At 34.5% G+C, this 17,226-nt stretch overlaps 2 protein-coding genes across 3 annotated transcripts; both read right to left on the reverse strand.

Moving 5' to 3' along the window:
* Positions 1 to 1,359: 1,359 nt before the first annotated feature.
* LOC18033079 (LRR receptor-like serine/threonine-protein kinase ERL1) lies at positions 1,360 to 7,377 on the reverse strand. Its single transcript, XM_006421705.2, has 27 exons — positions 7,255 to 7,377; positions 6,957 to 7,095; positions 6,797 to 6,868; positions 6,630 to 6,701; positions 6,461 to 6,532; positions 6,278 to 6,349; positions 6,075 to 6,146; positions 5,802 to 5,873; positions 5,625 to 5,696; positions 5,472 to 5,540; positions 5,291 to 5,362; positions 5,122 to 5,193; positions 4,955 to 5,026; positions 4,803 to 4,874; positions 4,654 to 4,725; positions 4,475 to 4,546; positions 4,308 to 4,379; positions 4,159 to 4,230; positions 3,997 to 4,068; positions 3,838 to 3,909; positions 3,667 to 3,738; positions 3,510 to 3,581; positions 3,366 to 3,439; positions 3,103 to 3,237; positions 2,689 to 3,027; positions 2,144 to 2,514; positions 1,360 to 1,943 (listed from the first exon to the last, which is right to left on the reverse strand). Exons 1-27 carry the CDS (start codon positions 7,364 to 7,366, stop codon positions 1,596 to 1,598), a joined length of 2,955 nt encoding a protein of 984 aa, XP_006421768.2. The 5' UTR covers positions 7,367 to 7,377; the 3' UTR covers positions 1,360 to 1,595.
* Positions 7,378 to 13,780: 6,403 nt separating this feature from the next.
* On the reverse strand, positions 13,781 to 17,162 carry LOC18033080 (cysteine and histidine-rich domain-containing protein RAR1). 2 transcript variants are annotated; one of them, XM_006421707.2, is made up of 6 exons: positions 16,774 to 17,162; positions 16,237 to 16,239; positions 16,057 to 16,139; positions 15,090 to 15,256; positions 14,371 to 14,594; positions 13,781 to 14,261 (listed from the first exon to the last, which is right to left on the reverse strand). In XM_006421707.2, exons 1-6 carry the CDS (start codon positions 16,885 to 16,887, stop codon positions 14,166 to 14,168), a joined length of 687 nt encoding a protein of 228 aa, XP_006421770.1. In that variant the 5' UTR covers positions 16,888 to 17,162; the 3' UTR covers positions 13,781 to 14,165. The 2 variants fall into 2 exon arrangements, with proteins under 2 accessions (XP_006421770.1, XP_006421769.1); XM_006421706.2 differs by lacking the exon at positions 16,237 to 16,239.
* Between the last annotated feature and the right edge of the window lie 64 nt (positions 17,163 to 17,226).

Below are 17,226 nucleotides of genomic sequence, written 5' to 3' on the forward strand. Positions count from 1 at the left end.
GATATAAGAATTTATGATATTAATTTAGCAAAGTTTCCCCTTTTTCTCTCAATTTTTGTGTCCCTTTTTTCATCGATTTCTTGGCCTTCAATAGGCAATCATTCTACGTTTTCTGAGTATTCTTTATGCCCCTCATTTTCGGGTGATGATGGATCTTCATGGGTCTCCAACCACCGAATCGTGGGTAAACGTGGGGCGTCATGTTCTCCCCAGCGGTTTGGAGCATGGCGGAATTGTCGTGAGTTCGTGAGATCGTGTCCTATAGACTGATGAATACCTGGTCGGTATGTACATTTGATCGATAATCGTTTCTAGTCGGCATATACTTCATACATGATGTATTACCAGGAATCTGCCCGTGCCATTCAGCTGGGGAGATTTGTCCCAGGGTGAGGAACGAGGAGATAGCTGAGCTAATACTTTTCATTACTCAACATATACTACAATGCGAGCGTGTGTATTTCTTGTGTTTTAATATATCTTCTTACTATAACAACTTAAGGAATTGTGTGTGTGTGTGTGTGTGTAATTTTCTTATTGGCAATTCGAATAGCAAAACCGATCAGTTTTTGAATTAAAAAAATATAAATGCCCAAATCTCCGCCACTGTCCAAAAAAAACCCAACCTCTGTGTCACAACCCTCCCAAGCTCCTAGCTAGCCTGCCACCAATCGTCATCAGTCATCGCTCAACTCCATCGCGCGCCATTAGCATCAATAACGCCGCCCCATTTTTGCATCTTAATAACACCTGTGGTTGAATAAATTTCGAAACCGTGCATTCGAACACAACAAGCATGACTTGGACGACCAAAATAGCAATGGAGTTGCTTTCTTTAAAGTTTTAACAGAAAAACAGACGACATGTCGTATATTACACAATAACCAGATGACATTTCGTAAAAAATGCATGCGAGGCGGCACTCTGTACGACGTCGTATCTGTCTTAAAAAATAATTTTTTTACTTCGTTGAAAATTAAATTTTCAATTGAATATGCTAGAAGACAATATAATATTGGGAAAATTTCAAATCATTTCATATAAGTCCAGAAATTAAATATATATTTACACACGTTGATCAGTAGCATATGTGGTGGAACCACAAATACTACACAGAGGTAGGCTGAATAAATTAATAGCAGTGAGTTTACATATGTTTATTTGTTGCGTTTGTTAAGATCTGAGTACTTAAAATATTACCACGAAGCAAACAATACTAATATTTGAAATTACCCCTTTCATCAGTGAGATAAATGAAGAGATGATGGAAAAAATGAAATTTGTAAAGCTAACATATTCTGTCCATAAATTCATGGTAACATAATTCACCTCACTAAAAACTTAAGCGTAATATCCGAATACGAGTTAGTAATGCTAGAGAACTTGGCCTGTAACCCACTAGCATTCATAAGCAACCATTCAACAAAAGATTTTTAGTACTTCAAAACTAAATTCCTAAGCTAGTCAGTCCAGAATGTACAAAAATTAGTGATAAGCACAATTATACATCTTCTCTCTTCAAGGAACAACATCAGAGACTAATTTTATCCTTCAACTTCCTGGCTGTTAATTCAAAACAAAAGGAGACTAGCAATTTAAAGGGTGTTCTTAGATATAACTTCTCCAAACCTAACAAACCACCGAGCATCAGACGAATTGTCATCATGCTCAACACGCTGCTGCCGTTCTCTGTCGACCACAAATTTGGTGTAATAGTCGATTGGTTTTGGAGCGGCCAGAGAAAGTTTTGTGGGTGGAGCTGGAAGAAGGGAAACCAGAACTCTAGCTACTTCCTGCATGGTTGGTCTTTCTGAAGGGTAGCGCTTTGTGCAGAGCAGAGCAAGCTGGAAGGTCTTTCTCACAACGCTTAAATCCATGCATGTCACTGAAACCTCTGGGTCAACAGCCTCCATCACTGTGTTGTCATCAGCCTTGGACATTATCTGAAAACACAAAATACACACGCAGACCGTTCAACTCAAGAGTTAAGTTGCTTAATAGCATACTTAATGTAAAATGCTTAAATTTAGTGACAGTTCAATGTCCCACACAGCAACCCAGGATTTTCCACTTTGACAACATATTTTAATTCACAGGATCAATGAAAATTAGACCTTTATAATTCAGGGCATTAGATGCATACCAGTTGATGCAAGTTAGACTCGTTATCCACAGCCTTCTTCCCAGTCAGAATTTCAAGAAGTACAATACCAAAGCTATAAACATCTGATTTTTCATTGAGACGAGAGGTATGGGCATACTCAGGATCAATGTAACCAATCGTTCCTAGAACAAAAGTTAAGGCATGAGGCATTGCAGTCGGTATGCATCTTGCAATCCCAAAGTCAGAGAGATGAGCGTCGAAATTCTCATCTATCAGGATATTTGATGATTTCACATCCCTGTGAATGATCCGGGGGTTGCAATCATGATGAAGATAAGCAAGTCCTTGTGCAGCTCCAACTGCAATCTTCAGGCGAGTTTCCCAGTCAAGTTTTACTTTCTTGGATGGTCCTGTAATACAACACTTGTCTTCTTCAGAAACAAAAATAAAAATAAAAATATATAAATACATATATATAGTAAGATAAATAATTCCCCAAGTAAATATTCAATATAGGAAAAATGAGCATATCATCAACTTTCATCTAGTAATAACAACTATATGGTACAGGCAAGATAACTGACCATGAAGGAGATCCCACAGAGAACCATTCACCATGTAGTCATAGAACAGGAGATTTCCATATGGAGACAAAGCATAACCATGCAAGCTCACAATATTTCTGTGTCTAATGCTGCCAATGGTTTCAAGTTCAGTCTCAAACTCTCTCAAGTTGTGAGGATACTGATTGTAAAGTTTCTTAACTGCTATTGGTCGGGAATTCTTCAGTGCACATTTGTAAACAGTACTAGATGCACCATAGCCAACAATATACTTCTCACTCAAATTCTCAGTGCTTCTCATTATATCATCAAAGGTGTGAATAGCCATATCCATGTGCAGAATCACAAGCTTGGGTGGTCCTGGGTAGAAAGGAAACCAACCTTGAGGATTTGAAGATACAAATGTTGCAAGTAAATACTAAAGCAAAGACATACCTAGCATAGATTTTCTGGAACCAGTAATTAATTGCTGCCTTTGTTGGTTGGATTTATACACAGCAATTGCAGCCATCACTAACAATGTGATGAAGCCTACCACCATACAAACGACAGCAGTTCGGGAGAACATAACTGGAAAACAAGATAGCTCATTGGGTAAGCAAAGAGTTCTAAATTTGATCCTGCCAATGATCATATACACAAAACATGGATCTATCATAAAATAACAAAAGATTACAGAAAGATTTAAGTTAAAATACCTCTGGCCTTTGTCACCGAAGGACCACATATTGATCCTACCCAATTTCCACACAGTAGTGGATTTCCAATGAAGCTGGTGCAAATATGAATAATCAATACAAAAATCAAAATTCCAAAAGCTATGAACTAATGTTTTTGCATACCTATTTGATGAAAATCGTGAGAAGTTTCTGATTGGGGGTATAATCCCTGATAAGTTGTTGTAGGACACATTCCTGAAATTCATTAAATTTAGTAGTTTGCAAGACTTCATAACAAACAAGAATTTCTTTTAAGATCATAGAAAGGGTAATGTCTTACAAATTAGATAGACTGAAACAATTGCTAAGCTGATCTGGGATCCCACCTTGCAAATTGTTGTTGTTCAAAATCCTGACATAAATTCTCATCTCACATTTTATATCTGCTTGATAAATAAACACACAACAAAAGTACTGCTTCAACCGCATGGGAAAAAGACCATGAACTTACAGAGAAATGACATTTTGCAGTTGACCCAGTTCTGCAGGAATGCTAGCAGACAGTTGGTTGAATGACATGTCACTAAAAAACAGAGGAGAAGAAAGATTAAAAAAACAGAGGTTACTCCATTCCATACAGCTGTAGATTTATCAAAGTAAATTAGCTCACATTGTTTGTATGCTTCTAAGGTTTCCGAATTCTGCAGGCAACAGCCCATTCAGATGATTCCTGCTCAAATTTCTGGGCAAGTGGAAACTATATTAACTGATGCACTAATGTAAATCAAACAGAATGAACCCACATTGAACCATGCTTGGGTTGAAGGATTACAAAGTGAGAAGGTGCTCCAGATCACCAATTGAAGCAGGAACAGATCCAGAAAAATTATTAACTGAGAGATCCCTGAATCATAGAACAAACATAAGCACCTAAAACTGGAAAATAATAATAGACAAAACACATCATGGCATGAAACTCACAGTGTGTCAAGATTAATAATTCGTCCAAGCTCAGTGGGTACCTTGCCTTTGAAGTTGTTCCTTGAAAGGTTTCTGAACATCAACTATATTAGTATAGGAAAACAGGTTTTCATGCAATAGATATTGTAACTAAAAAGAATTCTCTAAACTGAATGATCAAAACGCACAAGTAAGTCAGACTCCCCAGATTCCGAAAACTAGATGGGATAGCCCCGCTTAAGCGATTACCATGCACATTGCTGTGAAATAAAATCAAGAATCACAATCAAATTAACTGAAATGAGACGCAACATTATTAAAAACACACACAAGGGATTCAGTTGTATTCAGAATATTGGAATCTTACAACTGATTCAATGCTGTACAGGAACTGATATTATGTGGAACGGGCCCTTCCAGATTATTATCTGCAAGATTCCTGAATCATAAAGGACAAACTGATAAGAAACATGAAATGAAAAATAAAACTACACAGACAAAACAGCAGAGACTCACAATTCAAACAACTGCTCTAGCTTCCCAAGTTCTGCAGGAATTGTTCCAACAAGTTGATTATTTTGTAATTGCCTACGTGAAAGTAATTATCTTATCAACAGCATGAACTGTACATATATATACTAAGTTTTGGGAAATGGAAAATAGCTCACAAGTAGCTCAGTTTAGACATATTGCCAAGCTCTGGGGGAATTGGTCCAGTCAGCTTATTGCCATGGAGATATCTGGCACAGAAGAAAAATTTAAAAACAATAAAGAATCAAGACATAAAACATATTAAAGAACAATAATATTAACGTTTTATGTAATCAAAACTAACAGTTTTCCAGTGTATGACAAATTGCCAAGTATGGGAGGGATTGGTCCAACAAGCTCATTCTCACTTAAATCCCTGAAAAGTAAAAGAAACATAAACACAAAAGTCAAGACACATGCTATAAATGTATCTAAAGTCTAGAGTCTGGGCAACAAAGAACGCATGTACTTACAACACGGCTAGAGCCTGCATAAGGCCAATGACCTCTGGAATTTTACCCGTTAGTTTATTTCCTTGAAGTGATCTACAAAACATCAGGTGTCAATTACAAAAAATATATGATAATTGTAAAAGTTTCATATGTAAAGCTCTATGTTTAATAAGAAAAATAAATTGAAGTGGAAAAAGCTCACAGTGTTGCCACTTGAAGGAATCCAATATTGTATGGTATCTCTCCAGTGATCTGATTGTAAGATATGTCCCTGAAGTTCCCCACGATCAGAAAGTTGATTAACACAGAAAAATGTAAGCACAAAATTCAGTGCAGTGTACAGTAGTTGACATACAATATTTCAAAGCTTGTACAGTTGCCAATGCTGTCGGGGATTGTTCCAGTTAGATTATTGCCTCTTACATCACTGAAATCAATAAAAACAACTAATATCATTCATATGTAATTATATCTGTTGATTGGAAAACCCCAATTTTTATATACATTGACTGGAAAAAAACTGACTACTCACAAATACCACAAGCCAGTTAATTGACACATGTCAGGAGACAGCATTCCAGTCAATGCATTTCCCCTTAGCCCACTGTAAACACAACACCAATCACAAAATGTGAAATCCTATGCTTCAAGAAAATGTGTAAACGTAAATGTCAGTAGGCAAAAACTTAAAAATGTATGAACTCTCAATGGCTCCGTCGAAAGTTCCATAAAACTATAGTACATTGTAACAGGAGGGAACACAATGTTCAAATGCCTAACAGACTACTATATCTTTATAACTTACAGGTATTGCAGCACTTCATTCCAGTATATTAGCCTTGGAATCTCACCAGTGAGCTGGTTTCGAGCAAGATCACTACAAACACAAACATTCAAATGCAATTGAAATTATTAAAAACGATAAATATCTCAAAAGAAGTAACATCATATCTGATATCACGACTAAATTGGTAAATCAGGCATCTCATCAGTTAAGTGCAAACTCACAGTGTCTTCAGATTAGGAATCTGAGTTAAGGTGGATGGAATTGGTCCGGTAAGCTGATTGTTTTTCAAATTCCTGCATTGCGTTAATGGATATGCACACATTAATTTACCATGTAACTCCAATATGTACATATTGAAACAAGTCAAATGATCAGAGACATTATATAACAAAAATAGCGCTTACAAGAACTCAAGTTGCTTCAGCTTTGACATAGAAAAGGGAATGTCTCCATATAGACTATTGTCAGACAATTCTCTGCATTATGCAAAAGGAGATCCCATTATGAATCAAAGTTCTCATAAACACTAATATGCACGTTAACAAGAAGGAAAAATGGATTTAAAACTTTTACATATGGACAAGAGAGCCACAGTTTCCAATTTCATCTGGGATCTGGCCAGTTAACTTATTCCCCTGAAAATCTCTGCCAACATCGCAAAGATTAAAAAAAACAAATCAATTACAACTACATTGGGAACATAATAAAAGGGTTTGGTAAGAAAATAAAAGGGCGCATACATCGACTGCAAATTTCTTAAATCTCCAATGGATGGCGAAATCTCTCCACCCAGATTCAAGCTTGACAGGTTCCTACAAGCAACCAGTACCCATTCATTGCATTGCACTTCATTGCATTTTATAAAAAAAAAAAAGTAACTTAAAACAGAACAAAACATACAAAGAAACAACGGAGAGGCTGCTGTTATCGCAAAAGACACCACGCCATGAACAGAAATCAGAGTTGTGCACATCGTCCCAGTCCAGCAACACATTCGCCAGGTTACTGAATGAAGCTTTAATCGCCATCAACGCTTTCCCTACAACAACCCCAGCATTATTTTAATATTCTCCAAACACCTAAATATCTCCTTTTATCTTATTAACACAAGAAGCACTCAAAACAACAAAAACGAACTTCAGTTCCTTTTAACAAAAGAAGCTTCATGCATTTGAATAACGCTACAAACAAACAAAACCTTCATCATCATTGAGTGGAGCGGCGGATGAACAAAGAAGCAAAAACACCGCCATTATGAAACTAAAAGAAAGCTCTCTCTTCTCTCTTTGTAAGAGAACTCCCATTTTCATTTTTTTCCCCTAAAGAAAGCTCAAAGCATAGAGACCTTTTTTTTTTTTTTTTGCACGAGTTATGAGTTACGTTCAAGTAGAAAAATAACTCTTCTTCTTAAGTTTGGTTTGCTGAGAGGGGAAGAGAGAGAGAGAAAGAAGAGAGGAGGAGAGTAAAGGAACAGGCGTTTAGCGTGAGGTGCAAGGTAGACTGAGCAATAGCTGTTATGAAGAGAGAGGGAGTGACAGTAACTGGGAGAGAGAGAAGCAAGTAAGCAAGAGACAACTGACACGAGAGTAGATATTACTCTAAACGGCGGTGAAGCGACGTTAGTAGCTGACCTTATTTTCTTAGGCTTTTTGGGGGAGTCTTTTAGGCCTTTTGACTGATTGATTGAATCATTCATTTCCTCATTTTTTTAAAGGTTTTGGGCTCAGCGGCCGTCATTCCGATCATGCATATGTAGTACCGTGTCCCAATGTTGTTTCGTTTTCGGACAGCTCTCGTTAGGCGTCTTTGTGAACCGAAGAGTTCTCATTCTCTACGACGCGCGCCAATTCGCTGCGCGTGTCTCGTGGAAGGACCATAACGGTTCGCCACTGTCGCAAATGGACAATCCATTTTTTCTAATAAAATGAATTCCATTTTATTAATAATATTGTTATATTTACGTAATTGAGATATTTAATTTATATTTTAACAGGTGTAATAAATAATGTACAATTATTTGATTAGTTTGAATAATAGATAATTATTAAATTTTATTATTTTTAATTAAATAATAATATTTATTAATAACACAATTATTATAATACTAATTAGATATCTCAACTGAGAGTTGTGTTTAATTAACGTTGCAGATGAGACGTTAGTTTTTTATGAAGATTATGATATTTTATAACATTTATACTAAAAGAATTTTAAATTTCTATAATTTAAGACTTTTATTTAGTATTTTTATATACTAATAAATATTATTTTTTAAGTATATAATTTAAATTAATTACAAAAAATTAATGTAATATAGTGCAATATCAAACATAGTATAATTAAAAATTACTATCATATAATATAATATTAAACATTATATAACTTTATTATAATATAGTGTTAATACAATATAATATAACGTGTTAAAAGCATCTTAAGGCGTCAATATTTGAGTTAATTTTTATGTGTATTTGGAATGACACACAATGCTATGTTGAATCAAATACAAACCGAATTCAATTAATGACGGCACGACAATTCCCTCTTTATTTCATCGAGGGAGGGTGTGAGTTTGGTTGCACGCGATGGACGGGCGAGTGGAGTGAGAGAGTTGTCCTTCGATTGTGAATTTGTGATCTGGGAACAACTAACGGTCTGTTTGGTTAATCCGGTGGTTGTCAAAAGACCAAAAAGCTAATTCCACGCTACTTTTTTTGCTATGGGCAAATCTTTTCTGAGAACTTTTTTTTTTTTTTCTTTAATTTTTTGTCTCCAATAACTTATGGTTTTTGTGAAGCTCTTAATATCTGTTCTATTATTGACAAAGGAACAACTGAAAGTGCAAGGACCAAACTTTTCTCACACGAAAGACCAAAACTCGGCAACCATCCGGTTAGAGTTTTAATGGAGATGGACAGTGCATTAGGTTTCCGCAATAAATCGTTACATTAAAATTTTTCAAAAAGCAAAAAAGTAAAAAGTTTTATAGCATTTAATCAAAGGTTTTAGTCGAATAATTTGTAAGTAATATTTGTATAAATTCAAGTAATTTTCTTTAATTGATGATCGAAGTTTAAATATTCAGAAATATGGGACTACATCATTAACTTAGGAAATTAGCTCGTTTAAAAAAAATTTATTACCTTAGTATTTTTACTTCATGAAAACACTCTAGTTTCGATAATTTTTGGATATAAAGTAAAGGGGCCGAGATCAATCAAAAGATAAAATAAATAAATTGTCTTTAAAAAAAAATTTAAATTGAAGGGTCCCCTCAGCATTAAGTTTGGTCAATAATTTCTCACACTAATTTTCAATAATTAAATACACCACAACAATAATACAAACTCTAAGAAGCCTCTAAAATCAGCTAAGGCACGTCACGTGATACATGCTAGCACACGACAAACATCTTAAATAGCACTGCATTTCTAAATAATAAAATAATTATTACGATAATAATAATAATAATTAATAAATAGAAAGTGTTTGGAAGAGCAGACCAGAAATCAGAAGCAGCAATTCTGCTTCTGCTTCTGCTTCCGCTGCAACAATCGTATAAAGCTGTCCGTGCATGCTCTGCTTCTATTTTTGTTCCATTTACTTGTTTTTTTCTTTACCATTTTTAATAATTATAATTAATAAAACTTGAGCTTCCTTTAAATTTTTATATTGATAATTATTTACGGGTTTATTGAATGAATTACGATAGCGAGTGATCGGGATTGGGACCCACTGAACGCTTTTTTGGTTCAAATATCGAGATAAATCCCCAGCCGTCAGATTTCTGATCTTGGATTTTGTCGGTTCCCAAAGACAAAACAACAGGCAATTGTCCGTTGAGTTGGATAAGATAACTTCTGACGAACGTGTGTGTATTTACTCAAATACCCTCACCTTTTGTGGTGGGATAAATTGGGCCGGCGACCCTAAAAAATTATCAGAGAGATTTTTATTTTATTTTATTTTATTTTATTTTTTTGAAGTCTGATATACACAGATATTACTGATATTACATCAGACATTACAATTAATATTTACAATCATACTATATAACTGGGACCACCATCATACATTGACACACTAAAGTATATGCTCAGATATTTTAAACTCTCTCTAATACTCGAGGGGTGCTTGCTCCACTCACATTTCATAAAAGAAAGACTGTCTCCATTTAATTAATTAATAATTAAAGAAGAACTAAAACTAACCTCCATAATACTCTTATGGAAGCTCGAACCCTTTCACTCAACATTGATTCAAGAATCAATCTTTCCACGCAGTAAATGTAAAGGCGGCAAATCCTAAATGGATCCTTGGGCTGATACTAACCCGACCGGATCTTTTGATTCACATATGGATTCTTTAAACTGCTTCACGTTCATCTTAATTTTGTACCACGTCTTACATTTAATTGTTTATTGCTCTTTATGAGGAAGAGGTGATGGTAAATTCAGCTTTGTGGCACTAGACGTTTAATAGGTCAAGTTGCATTTTCTTTTTTTAAGTTTATTTAGATTTTATTTAAAAGAATTTCATTAATTATTTTATAAATATTAATTACTGTAATTAAATTAATTTTATTTTATCAACACATGAAAAAATTATTATATACTATTAATTTTTATTTATAATTATTTATTTTTTTTATAGTAATCATAACGCAAGAGTATCTCTAAAAAAATTTTTAAATAAAATTTTATTATTTATTTAAAAAATCACATCAGTATTTGAAACTTCAAAAGACGTTCCAATTGAAATTTGTTCAAATAAGAAATTATTCTTTCTCTTCAATTAATGCAGTTTTCATTCTTCTTAAAAATTATTTATTTGTATAAAATAATATTAACTTATTTTTATTTGAAGAATTTTTTAAAGAATAATATATTTTTTCACTCATCTTTTTATTAAATATATAAGTAAATAGATATTTATAGAGTAAAATTAGTAGAACATTTTGAATATATTTTAAGTTACAACATCTCATTAAATCTCAATAAAATTAAATCTATACGTAACATATATAAAAAAAAAAACTTCTTTATCATGAAATCCCTATGACAAAAAGGGGAAATTATTTCACCACTAGAATCTAGGGATCGTACAAAAATTTTGAGAATTTTTTTAGATAATGACTTCTTAATTAATAGAGATGAAGACATCTTTCAAATAAGAATAACAAAAAAAAAAATAAAAATTTCCATAACACAAGCAAAACAGTTGAGATGTTAAATAGAAGGGATCCCAGATCTAAAACGGTTCGTTGGAGAGAATAAACGAAAACGATTGTAAGTAGAAACCAAACCACCGTGAGTTTTGTTTTTCACTAATAATTTTTCTATGATGAACGAAAAATTAAATTTTGACTAAATCAAGCTCCTAAAACAAATCCCTTTAAAAAAACACATTACGAAAATTAATTAAATAAATAAATAAAACACTGATGATGATAGCATGTTCCCAAAACGAAACCCACAATAAAATCCTTTCGGTGATTTAGGCAGCCGAGGCAGGAACCAGACGACCATCGCATCAAGAACCCATAACCCACGTGGCAAGATCTGACGGGGCCTATTAGTACTGGTAGCTACTACTAGGCCTCAAGACAGTGACAGGCAGACTCGTTTAGGACAGCATTGTCCAACAATAAAGCAATAGGCAGCCGGCTGTTTATCCGCCGGTTGACGCCGTCAGCATTACTACGGCGTGATCCTATACGGGTCCCATGCCCCTCTAGGACCCTACGGTGGGTCCCACCTAAGAAGACAACGCATTTAGTGTTGGGTTTTTCAAAAAGTTGGGATTGATGCGATGAGATTTTGCTTTTTAGAGAGAGAGGGAGAGGGAGAGAGTACTGGAAATAGTATTAGTAGTGCTTTTTGATTTGAAATATTAAAAAAAAAAAAAAGGACAGATATAATTTTGTAATATTTTATAATTGTATTATAAATTAAATGGGTCTGGACGCTGGTTGGTTTGTAATGATTGAGTGGGTCATGGTCTCATTTTTTTTTTTAATTTCTAAAACGTTTGCCACGTGGTGTATACGGTTTCTGTTTGAGTGTCTTCAGTCTTCTTAGTTATTTTCAGCTCAATGCCACAAACTCCCCGGGGAGATGCCATGCTGGCAATTAGAGCCGGCAAAATAGATTATCGGGCCGTATTTGTATCGTATCAGTTTTATATCGTGTCAAATTTAGGTCGATTTAAATCCGACTCATTTAATAATTATGTCAGAATATTGAGACCTAAATTCGACACAAAAAAATAATCGAGTTACCCAATAACCCGCTTAATATCTATATATTGAACAAAAGTTACATCAAATATTTACACACTATCATACATACATATATATATACATACATACATAATTTATCGACATTACAAATATACATATCTACCAATATATTACACATTTACAATTTTGAAGTTTTAATTATATATATATATATGATATTATGTATCAATATTATAAAATATACATGTCTATCAATTTTTACACATTTACACTATTGAAGCTCTAAATATATTTAAAATTTTATAAATAAAACACCAGCTGTGTTTATATTCACCTTTTAAAGAATAAAAAAAAAAGAAAATCATTTCTAATATTTGAGTTTTAATGATTAAAATATGTAAATTATTTCAAAATAAAAAATATAATCGGATCATTGATCGGGTAAATAGGTCAAGAATTTTAACCTTAACCCGATACGAAAAAAAATCGTGTTGACCCGAATCTGATCCATTTAATAATCGTGTTAAATTTGACGACCCATACCCATTTATTTATGTCGTGTTCGTGTCGGGTAATCAGGTCGTGTCAAATTTTACCAGCTGGCAATAGTATTGCTTAATGGTGCCTAAATTATCAAAAATGGTACAAACTAAAATTGCGAAATATGGTATAGCTAGGAAATTTTAAAAAATAAAAGTGAAAATCTTAATGCCCCGTGAACGAGAATATAAAATATTAAATTGCCAACCGGCTTTATATTTTTGTGTCTGTACATTCGGGTACTAATTATGCGTACCCAAAATAATCTCGAAAAATATTTTAAAAAATGCTTATGAAGTAGAATTTGCGAGTACTTAGAACAATATTAAAATCAACAACCACTCCTTGTACTGTATAAAATATTAAGAAATTATATCAGGATTTTATAATGTAAGGGGTCAACTAAACTAGTCAAATACACATGGTCAAAGAGTCAACAGAAAGAACAGAGACTTGATACGCGAGCACTGTAGGCTGGACAGAGAACATGAATGGAAAAGGGAACAGAAATCGCGAGACCCAAGAGAATTAAAGAGCAATTGATTATACACATCATAGGACCCGTGATGGCTATCCTTTTATTTTTCTTTTCACTTACAAATAAATTGGTTGGGCTTTATGTGCGACAGACAAATACTATGCATGATACATTGATATCCACGTCCTTAGTATTACACGTATGATGAGTAAAGAAAATTCCGGCTTATATCCTCACAAGCCCAGGCATTGTATCCTTGAAAACACTGTTTATATTCCTCTTTACTGTTACTAAACCCAAATTGTAATTCTCAAAAATCTGGACTGGCGAGTCCCGACCTCAATGAATTTGATCCAAAGTTCATTACAAAAAGCAACTGCCAAATTTTCTTGCATAAGATACTCCAAAGGCAAGAAAAGAGCGGCAATTTGTTGAAGTAAAAAAAAAAAAAAAAAACCATCAATCTTGAAGTAATACTTTGGACAACTTACAATGGTTGAACCATTTCCGAAAGTTGATAGTGAGAAAGGGAACCTACACTCAAGGAGCTTGAGATGGAGAGTATTAATACAATTCTCTCAGATTCTATGAAGCTATAAAGCCTAATGGCGTGCCATGAGTAAGGGAGAATGGTCGCAGTTATATAAACACAATACAAAATCCAAACTGATTCATCATGGAAGATAATTCATCCAACGGTTTTATCCATTGTAAACTGCAGACGCTATCATCAGAAAAAAGAGTTACAAAAAGTGCTATTAAACAGTTATTCAAATAAGATGATAACATATCAAACAAAAATTTAGGGTTACAAGAAAACAAACTCCTCACTGCATCTACTACTCAGGAGTCAGGATGATAGATTAGCATCATGCCATCCCTTGGTGCATGGTGGAATGCCCATGAATTCATCAAATTCCTTCACATGAATGTCACAACACTTCCACTGCAAAAATCATATATCACACACAGAGGTTGGCATCAATTCCAAAAGCAATAAAGAAGAGATTAGATAAAATGAATGGCAAAACAACACATTTAGACAAGAATCGCACCCCTCTCATCCGATCATGAAAAACAGCAGGTCCAGGATGATAACTGCATGCAGTCTCATGATTATCCTTTTCTTTGAAAGTTTTGCCACATCCCTTATTTTTGCAGATTTGAGGCTCGTTAATACCAATTTTCTTCTTCACTGGAACAGGAGGCACCTCAGCAGCTACATTACTTCCAGCAGGTACAGCTGGGGCATAATTGGTCTGTTCTTTGGCTTGTGAACCTATGTAGAACATGCAAGAATTCAGTTCAAAGACCAATGAAGATGTTAAGGGGAAAAAGGACACACTTCAAACAACAAAGTGCTTCAGCAAGATAGGAACAAAAGATAGACACAGAGAAACAATCTAGCAAAGACAAACCTGCTGGCATCTCCTAGAACAATACAAAGAGAACTAGAACATTCCAAATGCACTGTTACAAAGATGAACCTCAGAAAAGTAAAAGCCCCATGACAAAGCAAAACCTAGTACACAATACAACTAACCTTTCCCATTTCTCAAGCACTAGTAATATAAAAGGCACATGATCCACTATGGTCTTTGTATTTACAAAAACCAGAAGAGACGTGGAGGTAGAGAAATAGCTCTATTTAGCTTTTTGCTTAACCGTATACTATGATAAACAAATTGGAATTATTCCACATTCATTGAATCCAAAAAGGAAGACATGAACAATGCAGAGTCTCTATATACATAAAGCATAAAAATTTGGGTACCGTGATCAGAGCAAAAGAAACCCTGTCGACATCTTGAGCAAAGTTCTTTCGATGGAGTGCTGGACCCAAGAGTTGTTGAAGGAGCAGGAGCTGGAGCTGGAGTTTTTGAAGTAGCGACCGGCTTAGTTAACACTGGTTTCTCAGTTGTGTGTTTACCTGTCTTACATCTTCATTTATGGAACAAAATTTTGAGCAACTAATGTAAACAGAAACTTTGCAAAAAATTACTGACTAGAAGTTACTGGTCGTAATCCAAGTAGACTTACATCCAGACCACATGGGAACAATCATGGAAGTGCAATAAAATTTACATCCATATTTTGCATAGTTGGCCAAGCTTACCAAGGCCAACATGTTTTAAACTGTTTTAAGAGCAATGTACTCAATTTAGAAAAATACTGACAGATCATTGCTTCTAAATTAACAGAAAAATGATTTGGAAGCAGCTTCAGCTGAAAGGATGCAAAATTAAGAGTTAAGAGAAAATATAAACACACAATCACATCCAACTTAGCAACTTCAGAAAAAATCCCAAATTGTATTTTCATTGTGAACAACAACATAAGCAAGAAGCAGATTGCCTAAAATCTGATACACCTGAAATATCAATCCAACAGTATTAAATTTTTTAGAAATGAAATTTAACCAGTAAGGCATTTATATTTCATTCAGAGATGAGCAAAATCTGAACAGGCAATGTGATAAGTGAACATGTTCAACAACAAAATTCTGGGTCATGTACTTCAGCAATCAATGCTTAGCTGAATATGTAAGTGATAAAATTCATAACTAACATGTAGTTTTCAAGTACACTGCTATCATAGGCACCATGCGAGGTGATCATCACCAGGAGTGGACTGCTCAAATGCCTGAATTCTATGGGTTATATAGTCCACTGCTAGCATAGCCAAGAAAAGTATCAATAATAAAGGAACAAGTTCCACAAGGAAACATGATAGGCAGTTACCCTGGAATTTCCAAAAATAAGCTGAAATCATGACTCCTCCTCTTGCAACAACTCCACTCCTTCATTCCATCATGAAATATGGGCTGAAATTACAATTGAAAATTAACATGCTCAGAAAGTTTATAAAGAAAAAAATGAAAATAGAATTATTCTTTTCAAAAGAAACAAAGTCTGACTTACTCCCTGATCATTTATAATCAAATCCGATAAGGTAAAACCGAAGCCCAACGATGCAAAACAAAAACACAATCAGTACAACAAACAAAAATATAATCATATTTCACAAATTATAAAAAGATTGAAGAAAGCAACACACCACACACCAAATTGATTTCACACGATCAGCAACTTAGTTGTGCTAAACGAATTTTCAGAATTCTACTAAATAATTAGTCTTCACTTGAAGAGTATTTTTGTAACTGAATCATTTCTCAACACTGAAAGCTTTGGCAAACACCTACTTTTATAGCTGAGAGTTAGTTGATGCAATTCAAATTAGCAACAGCTGTGGATTAAATCCAAAAAAAAAAAAACATAAATATATCTAAACTGGAGGTTTAAGTTCTGTACATACATTGTTTTTATTGATCACAGCATCAATGTATCAATCACATACAAATTTCATCAGTTAATACGTTGAAGTTTGAAACTACCCGTCCTCAGCAATCTCAATTCATTAACAAATGGAAGAAAGAGAAGGAAAAGAAATTAGCATACCGAATCATGGAAAGTGCAGGAACCTTCGGGATTGTCGTCCTCGGTGAAGGTGGCGTTGCAGCCAATTCGCTGGCATCGAAGACGCTTCAAAGCGTCGTCGTTCTGACTCGCCATTCTTTTGGATTTCGCGCGTTCAAGAGGTAAGTAAGGTAGGCGTTTCGTAGAGGAAGAGTGGAAGACTTTGCAAGGACTCGATTGGTCTGCAATGTAAAGACAACGAAGATTCGTCCTTTGTCCTTGCTCTCGAGTTTTTTTCTTATACTTCAGTGCTGCGTTTTGATTCACATTGTGATGGAATAATTTTGATTCGGTCGACGTGTCCCCATCTTTGACGGTCCATTATAATCTCGGTCGCTTAAACACGATCATACCGGCTTCTGCGTCGGGTCCTCTGCGAAAATAGCAGATAGGCCCCTAAAATTTTGCTCAATCTCAGTTATACCACAATGTTTT

The sequence above is a fragment of the Citrus clementina genome, unplaced genomic scaffold (genome assembly GCF_000493195.1).
Source record: "Citrus clementina cultivar Clemenules unplaced genomic scaffold, Citrus_clementina_v1.0 scaffold_9, whole genome shotgun sequence".
Lineage (NCBI taxonomy): Eukaryota > Viridiplantae > Streptophyta > Magnoliopsida > Sapindales > Rutaceae > Citrus > Citrus x clementina.

What these genes read in the sequence shown, in the direction of transcription:
- LOC18033079 (XM_006421705.2), bottom strand. Translation starts at nt 7,366, where the DNA reads ATGAAAATGGGAGTTCTCTTACAAAGAGAGAAGAGAGAGCTTTCTTTT. An exon ending in TTAAGAAATTTGCAGTCGAT is followed by an intron (nt 6,702 to 6,796) that starts GTATGCGCCCTT and finishes CGATGTTGGCAG; the next exon opens with AGATTTTCAGGGGAATAAGT. An exon ending in TTCCTTCAAGTGGCAACACT is followed by an intron (nt 5,363 to 5,471) that starts GTGAGCTTTTTC and finishes GATGTTTTGTAG; the next exon opens with ATCACTTCAAGGAAATAAAC.
- LOC18033080 (XM_006421707.2), bottom strand. Translation starts at nt 16,887, where the DNA reads ATGGCGAGTCAGAACGACGACGCTTTGAAGCGTCTTCGATGCCAGCGA. An exon ending in TTATTTTTGGAAATTCCAGG is followed by an intron (nt 15,257 to 16,056) that starts GTAACTGCCTAT and finishes CCATAAATGAAG; the next exon opens with ATGTAAGACAGGTAAACACA. An exon ending in TTTCTTTTGCTCTGATCACG is followed by an intron (nt 14,595 to 15,089) that starts GTACCCAAATTT and finishes TGTTCTACATAG; the next exon opens with GTTCACAAGCCAAAGAACAG.